Source organism: Bombus vancouverensis, unplaced genomic scaffold (assembly GCF_051014615.1).
Source record: "Bombus vancouverensis nearcticus unplaced genomic scaffold, iyBomVanc1_principal scaffold0037, whole genome shotgun sequence".
Taxonomy (NCBI): Eukaryota; Metazoa; Arthropoda; class Insecta; order Hymenoptera; family Apidae; genus Bombus; species Bombus vancouverensis.
Window position 1 is genome coordinate 340,177 of NW_027468928.1, and position 8,514 is coordinate 348,690.

The 8,514-nt window shown below is 33.1% G+C and overlaps 2 protein-coding genes and 1 long non-coding RNA gene across 7 annotated transcripts; 1 reads left to right on the forward strand and 2 right to left on the reverse strand.

The window, feature by feature from the left end:
* Nucleotides 1–147: 147 nt before the first annotated feature.
* LOC143304493 (glutathione S-transferase-like) lies at nt 148–3,256 on the reverse strand. Its single transcript, XM_076626973.1, has 4 exons — nt 3,102–3,256; nt 1,999–2,134; nt 1,520–1,687; nt 148–1,262 (listed from the first exon to the last, which is right to left on the reverse strand). The coding sequence occupies exons 3-4, from the start codon at nt 1,662–1,664 to the stop codon at nt 955–957; spliced, it is 453 nt and encodes a 150-aa protein (XP_076483088.1). The 5' UTR covers nt 1,665–1,687; nt 1,999–2,134; nt 3,102–3,256; the 3' UTR covers nt 148–954.
* Nucleotides 3,257–3,427: 171 nt separating this feature from the next.
* Nucleotides 3,428–7,829, forward strand: LOC117164962 (uncharacterized). Of its 5 annotated transcripts, none has more exons than XR_013061142.1 (6): nt 3,428–4,369; nt 5,412–5,593; nt 6,143–6,247; nt 6,724–7,019; nt 7,102–7,306; nt 7,402–7,829. It is a non-coding gene; the product is annotated as an uncharacterized LOC117164962 (long non-coding RNA). The 5 variants fall into 5 exon arrangements; XR_013061143.1 differs by having other exon boundaries at nt 7,424–7,829; XR_013061144.1 differs by having other exon boundaries at nt 3,429–3,901.
* On the reverse strand, nt 5,123–6,787 carry LOC143304481 (glutathione S-transferase-like). The gene is made up of 2 exons (XM_076626969.1): nt 6,611–6,787; nt 5,123–5,583 (listed from the first exon to the last, which is right to left on the reverse strand). Exons 1-2 carry the CDS (start codon nt 6,785–6,787, stop codon nt 5,416–5,418), a joined length of 345 nt encoding a protein of 114 aa, XP_076483084.1. The 3' UTR covers nt 5,123–5,415.
* Nucleotides 7,830–8,514: the final 685 nt, after the last annotated feature.

Consider the following 8,514-nt stretch of genomic DNA (forward strand, 5'->3'; position numbering starts at 1 on the left):
ACTCGTATTTTTTTTAAAGCAACCCTCATAACGTATTGAATAAAATAATCATACATTTTTTTTTGTTCAACATTTGTAAAATACGATATTATCAAGATCACCAAGGAGGTAATCTTCAATTCTTAATGAATATAATAAAAAACATAATTAATGATTGTTTGATGGTTTTATTATTATCTCTATAATACAAAAGCACAACATCGTGTCAACAGTTTATATAGTTCGTATGTTTCTGTAGGAATTGTTGGAATACAACGATATCAGTCGCATGCGGATAGAGTGTTTGATCGTACAGATTCTTCCATTCGTTGCCCAGCGCCATCCCCACTAGCGTACGTTCGTTAGATGTACCGCGGCGGCTGGCGCGTGCATGCTCTTCCGAGAACTCGGCGGAAGAAACATAAGGATATGGATGGAACATTGGGCACGTCGGTGTCGCGCCTTGACAGCGTAGCGCTTTGTATCGAGAAGCTGCTAGAAGGTTCCGTGGCACGTGACGTTACACAGACATCTACTCAGGTCACACTCATTATAGAGAGTGGGAGTTCAAAATCTTTACAAGCGCCACAGGTCACTAAGGCAGTCAGTCTGTGAATAACTAGCCAACTGTCTACATTCCAGAACGCACATTTATAACTCTCGAAATAATTGTTTAATAAATATCACATTATATTATTTCAACATAAACATTGTGTCTTCCACAGAATATTAATCCTAATTCCAAGATTAAATTCTAACAGGAATACACAAATAATAGTTCTCTATCACAACGTAATCTAAAGGGAAAACCCTAACTAAATGACAAAAATATCGGTAATAACTGGAACTAATGAATGTTAAAAGCAATCAGTATATTCCATACAAACTTCCATCAACACGATTCGTTCTTCATTCTCTCAACACACTAAGACCGCAATCTTTAAACGCTTATAAAACCATAAGCAATCGTGAAGTTTAAAATTCGCTAACTGGGCGTCTCTCAATCCAGTTTTTGATCTTGGGAAGGAGGAGGACCTTTTTCTCCAGCAGCTTCAGATTCTCGTAATTCTCGATCAGATCAGACTTGTACATAAAGTTCAAATAATCGAGCAGAGCAACGAATGTTAAATCAGCCCAAGAGAGAGTACCATCGTAGAAGTAGCCGTCATTTTCCTTCACTTGCTGGTCCAAACGTTCTAAAATGAACAGCAGCGTCTCTTCAGCAGCCTTGCGTTTTGCAGCTTTGACCTTCTCGTCCTCCTCATAGTGGAAGGCGGCAATTTCTGAAAATTTGTTTTCAGTTAAATACTATTCGCTAATGTTATACTAATTTGAATACAGTGTTGTGCGAAATTTAAATGATACTGAAGATAGAATTACAATCCTTTTTAATCCTTTGTCTTGTATTGTTGACATACGTGTATCGTTCGATTAAATCAAATATTAAATCGGATTTCAACTAATAAATACCTGAACAGATATGTGCTATCTGTTATCAAGATTCTCATAAGATTTATGCAAAACAGCACTGGATACTCACTATGACGAATATCATGAATAGTATCAACAGTGGCATCAATATGAAGATTTGCCCAGTCAGTCTTTCCAGCTAAGTCATATTGTTTGGCTAAGTAACGGCAAATAGCTGTAGACCGAGCAACCTTCCTTCTATCAGCTACGAGCATAGGAAGCTGGCCATAAGGAGTCACTAAAAACATACAACTAATAGAATCAAAGATTCTATCGAACAAACAGATTATGATGCTTCTTAAATATCTAGCTTCCTGTTATCTGTTTTGGAAAGATATAATTTAATTTATTGATAATTTATCAGCAAACAAAGGGCATTGTCTCCTTAACAATACCTATTGTTCTCCCACATATCTTATAGAGCAATGGAGAGTAAACAATAATCTCTGTTATACTCTGCATAATTGTGTTCTACTTTATTTAGCTACTTTAGTTAAATTAGGAAAGATGAGATTTAAGAAACAGAATTTCTTTAAATTTTAAGCTTACAGGGCTTTATTTCTGGCCAGACGTCCTTTTTGATACGTTCATCTTCAAATGGAATACTAGCATAGCTGAAGAAGAACGGATTGGTTCTGCCAATGCCGTAACTGGGAAGTAAGTCAATTTATAGAGCGGCATCTTCCTGGAAGTATAATATATACAAAGTAAAAACAAAGAATCATTGATGACAAGAATTATATTATTACAAATTATGAAGTACAAGACAATTTAAGTAAAAAGCATCAACTACTAACTACTCGCATAGCTATTTGTATCTTTATATTTTAATATAGCTTAGATATAAAAAGAATATTATTTTTGGATGTAATAATGTATAAACTTGCGCCAAATATTATAACAAAATATTGCACTTTCTATTTAAGTAGGATAGACATATTACCGGCATTTATCTTTTTTCTATAGCAATGAAATTGTTTATAAAAAAGTTTATAAGAAAACCATCAATTAATGCAAACAACGCATTTCAAAATATTAATTACATTCGCACGATTCGTTATCTCTAGTATTAATTTAACCATATGGTTCTATACACCCAAGACCCTCTAACAGTAATTTAGTACCATTACTAGTCGTATGTACAATGTATGTTTGTATACAACTTTCGTAACTACAAAACATTCAGCATGATTATATATTCTTCCAAACTTAAGAAACATTTTCTAATTGCATACTTAAATTTATCGATCAATTATGAACATATGATAACATTTATTTCTTTCAACTACTAATTTTCAAATCCTCTGCTGTTCCGTTAATTGAACGACGCGCCGACTTTTCGTACAAGTATCTTGTATCTTATCTGTATTATTTAGTTATCAATAAAGAAGAAACATTTTCTAATTGTATACTTAAATTTATCGATAAATTATGAACATGTAATAACATTTATTTCTTTCAACTACTAATTTTTAAATCATCTGCTGTTCGGTTAATTGAAGGATGTCGGCTTTCTGTAGAAGTATTTCATATTTATTATTTAATTATGAATAAGGAAAAAACATACAAAATATAGTTTTTAAACGGTTTATTATTTATAAAGAGAAACTTTGATTTAGGATATATATACTATATATATACTATTTACTTACAATTTTTTTTTTTAAGATTTCAAAGTCGAAACAAGCACAGGAAATTTCCAAGCCGGTTAACAGAAACTTGAATGAGACAAAAATAACCTTTAGATCTCTATATGTTCTTCTTCCCCTCTGTTGCTTCCATGTAACTCTTATCCTATTGGTGGAGCTGTGCTGATTGTGAAATTATGACTACATAAAAACATCCGGAAAGACTCATTGAATGTTTTTATAGTTTAAGGTTAATAAATTTCCATAAATTAAAGTTGAAAACTTATGAGAACATGTTTTCTGTAACAAAACTTAGTAAAAACAAACTAGTAAGGTTTATAGATTCTTTAATGATTATGTATGTATTCATAAACTAGTTCGATAAACATCGTTCGATAAAACGTCGAACAACACACAACATTGAAGCGCGAAATTTCAAATTCAAGGAAAGATAAATAACAAATATTGCGAACAAATGATATTAAATTTACAATAATCTCATGTAAGAAAAAATAAAAGGGATAAAAGTAGTACAGAAGATAGAAAAATCTATAAAACTGGTGGCTGGGAAATAGAAAATATATAAATTTATGTTATTAGAGTTTAGTACTTCTGTCGATCAATGTGTTACGACCGTTCGCGGAGAGACGCAGTCGCAGTAGCGAGAGGCGTAAATTCTCGCTACGATTCGGTGAATCGACGCCGCGAAGTAGTCGTTCCCCTGTTTCGGTTAAGATAAGAGGTGGTTAAATGAATATGACACAGTATAGTAAGTTATATTTCACCGTTTATTCCAACAACTTATAACGAAGGCAGTTACGCTGGTGCGTATGTACGAGATTTTTTTTTTTATTTATTTGTTGAAATTACAATCAATTCTCGCGTTGAGAATATGTACGAGATGAATGAGTGACTGATCTGCGGGTGTGTCCTACCCGGTGGAAGGATATTGACCGTTCGAAGGATGTGAAATCAGAACTGTCTTGGGAGACGATGCTGTCTCGGAGGAAAGCTAAGGATGGGTGTGTCTAGCGCACGGGACCATCGGATTTGTAGGTGACGATTTTAGTTAGGAGAGTGAAGGAAGTGGCTTCGTTGTTAATTGGTTAACGAAGGGTCTTAACCGCCCTCGAGAGAAAGTGGTTAGTGGGAGGAAAGTTGCAGCATACGTGAGAAAAACTAACTTTCCCTTGTCCAGTCGGGGTAGACAATAGTCTTTAGAAATTCTTCGGAAACAGACGTTTGTTTGGTTTGAAGGACCTTTTCTAGGAAATCTATGAGATTTATGGAAGGTACTTGAAACTATAGAGGATACGCTGCGAGTATTCGGTGACATCTGGTTGCCATATTGATCGCGGTGCGACGTAACAAAATGGAATAGAAAGATTATACCACAGACGAAATTATACTTTATACTTTATTATACTTTATACTTTATTATACTTTATACTTTATTATACTTTATACTTTATTATACTTTATACTTTATTATTACATTTTAACGTTTTAAACGTTTTAACGTTTAACATTCTAACATTCAGTTAGAACTTTGTATTGATTAGAGATATTGTAACGACCAGAAATATCGATACATATATCAATACTTTTACCTCGAAATTCGTAGATTCGTACTCTTCATTGTCCATACAAATTGTGTCATATATGTCCAAACCAAATTTAATTTACGTGCATTAACGTTTTCAAATCCATTTTTTATTTTCAAAGAACATCATATTTGTACTCGGTATTGCCAGTAAGTATCATGAAGAGACGAAACGAGTATCTCGAGTTAAGTATTGTTTAAAATAGTATATAGACATCTAGATATAACATTCAATGATTTTTCCCTCACTTATTGTAAATTATTGATATTGTAAAATTATAATTGTAAAATTATATAGTAAATGATATTGTAAAATTAAATAGTAAATTCACACGATGTTCAAATAATTCGAAATAACGATAGACCAAAAGCTGTTTAAACGAGACACAAGAATTAATCGTGCATTTTATTAAAAAGTTAAGTACGAATAAAAGAAAGAAAATTTTCGAACTTTTTTCGAAAGAACATACATTTATTATACAACATACATACATTTATTATATATTGTGTTCTTTCAAACACAATAATACCTTCCATAAAGGAGCACAGCTCAGATGAGACTTTTTATAGTTAAACTTTTAACGTACTCATAGAAACGAAATTTTTTTTTTTAAATAGAACTGTTACATTTTACGACACGTATAACATCGAACATTTACCAACATAGCGATGCCAGCGTACATATATATATATACTGGTGTACTGATCATCTTTTTTCCACACGTTTTTAGCTTTTTAACTGTTGGTGAATGGGCGCCTAATCAGCCAATCAGAAATGGCCGGTATACTATGAATCCTTCTCTTCAATGCTCGAAGAGCTGGATATTTATCTAAAGCTGATGCCCCAAACATATACTCGTAATTTTCAAGGGCCGCTGTAAATACGAAGTCCGCCCATGTCGTCTGAAAAAAGGTTTGTATACATTTATTTTGTACCTCCTCTATTAAACAATTTTTTTAATTTACCTTGAAAAATGTGAAAAATCGAACTCTTAACTAAAGATCACTAGCTTTTTAGGAAGAATTTGGATTTTTATTTTATTGTCAGAATTTAATGGATAATTTTAGAAACTTCAACCTTTGGAGGTATTTGTTAATTAAAAATGACAAAACTGGTATTATGTAAAAAAGAGTAATGTGTATCCTGAATCAATGTCGAATGGAAATTAGACAGTTCTATAAAAATAATCCTTCTCACGATTCCACAACTTCATAGCTTAATTAAATACAATTCTTCGGCGATATAATTACAAATACATTTACAGGAATTGTGTAATATGATAAATATCTCGTTAAAGAAATTGAAATCGTAAACTCTAGATTCTAGTATTCTTTCACTTTCATGTTTCCTATGAGCCCTTCAATCGCTAAATATTTTGCAATGAAACACGTATTATTAAACAACATAATCATACTAAATTAATTTAATGTGACTATTTATTATTATTATATAATAACACAGTGATGAAAGAAATAAACTGGTCAAGTAATCTAAGGAACGATAATACGTATCTATGTCAGTGACAGTGAGAAAAATTCAGATATCTGTACTTAAGTGATTACACTTGTAAGTATCATTATATATTATATAAATATGATATTTCGAATGGTATCATTTATCACTCATTAAACAAGAGTGTCATATCCAGAGAAATGATTTTACATATCTTAATCTTTGCTTTGATTACGATAGTAATAATTTCTATCAAACTTGATGAGGAAGATACATGAATAATTATCTAAAAGCTGAAAATCTTGGCAAATTCATTTGTACATAAACTAACAGGAGTGAATTTTAAAGATACACTCTGCTCTCAACAATTAAAGCTGTCTTGTCGCAACAAAGTTTCAATAATTTTTTATGGACAACATGGCTCAATTTGCACAAAGACTAAAAATTTTAACATTAAATTTGGATAAAAAATCTTACGGTAGAAGGAATGATATATCCTTTATTTTTGCCAATAATCTGGTTGAATTTAGTCAAGTAAAATGGTATTGTTTCGTTCAAAAGTTGATTCTTCCTCGCTTCCTTCTTTTCAGGATTCTCCTCCATGCGATAGTAGCAGATTTCTGAAACGTATATGAAACCAACCGTTACGTTCATTTGTGTTTTTCCCCCCAAACGAAGAGAAAATAAGTTGTGAAAGAAGGAGTAGCCTCTCATAGATCCTACAATTTCTTCATTCTCTTTGCTTTCTTCAATATTGCCTCAACAAGTTCCTGTGGTTCACGATACTTGAAATATATACAATGTTACCAGCGTGGAAATTGTCTTGGAAACTTGGAGAATCTTTCAAGAGGAACAACATTGCTAACTGAGATTCGAGAAAGGAAAGGTAAGTAAATCCTTGCTTCTACTTAGAGCTTTTTTATTTACTTCTGACGAGTAAAGTACTGTTATTAAAATTTGATTAAAAGTACCAAGAATGTCGAGATATAAACAACCATTTGTGGAAAGGTCAGGAGAAGCAGAATTATCGAATAAACGTTGTATAACTCTTAGTGATTAAGTAAGAGAAGAGAAACGAGAAAAAAGTCTTTTATCTAGGTCTTAATAAAGTATACTATATTTATCTCCATATCAAGAATAACAACAAGATATAAACAGTCTTCTAGAAATTGAGTAAATATTACATAATTACATCTTGAGCAATATTTTGCGTCTTAGCTTTTGCTTAATCATTACGATAATCTTAAATATCTGTAAATTCTTCACAGACTCTTTGCATCTTCTATACAGGTATCTCATGATCATGTGATAACACACAGGAAGAAGAAATAGAGGAAAAAACAGCGTAAAAAAAAGTTGCGTAGGAGTATCGTCGCACTACATCATTCGACAATTGATGCACGTCATGGCGATCGTCACGGTTTAAAGCAGGCCATCAAAAACACGTTTGTTATCGTACGGAAAAATCTGCGACGTTCCACCTGTTCAGGTGCATCGAATTGTGAATCATCGGCGGTACGAAGCAAGGCGAGGGGCGTAAATAGAGAAAGAAGAGAAGAGAAGGATTCGCATAAATGATAAAATATAATCGTTCGTTCCTCGTCGATGGCGGATGGATGGCTTTAATCGTGGACGATATCGATACGATTATATTTTATACATTTGAAACAAATATAAAAGACGAGCAAAAACCAGAGATACGATCGTTATGATATTATTCAATCGGTAGCCTATTTACCTCGTTTTTTGTTCACCTTCTCTGTCTAGTAATAATTTTTCGATTCGACTGGCGTGACGTTACGTTGGCGGTGTAAAAACACGATTTTAAACACCTGCGGATAGTTGCATGAGTTTCGAGCGATTCCATTCCCTTCGATTTATATTTATGCGATCAACGCGCGGATCGTTAACGCATTATGCAGACAGCAGATGTTACGTAATCACACATATCGTAATTGGAAATTAGTAACGTTATCGCGTACCAGGATCTTCCTGTCTTTGATCATTGAGTAACACTTTGTTGTCCTCGCTCCTTCCGCGGATAACCAGCGTTTATCATATAGAGACAGGGATTTGCAAAGAATAAAAGTTGTAGAACGTTGAAAGGCGTTGAGAGAAACGTGATGTTATCCCGTTATTCGTTAACGCAACGCAGTTAAAAAAAATCCCGTAGGAAGATTACGATAATAGATAACCTGAGTCGAGTGTTTGTCGGCGGATCTAAAAGATTCTTTCGAGTTGAGCGTCTGAGATTGCAGAGAAGAAAATTTGGAAGCCATCGAATTCGTGATGTCGATAGAAATCTTCAGTTGGAATCGTTGTATCATAACGTAGTCTGCTTATTGTCGATAAGACTTTACTAAACTAAAAGTGACTACTAA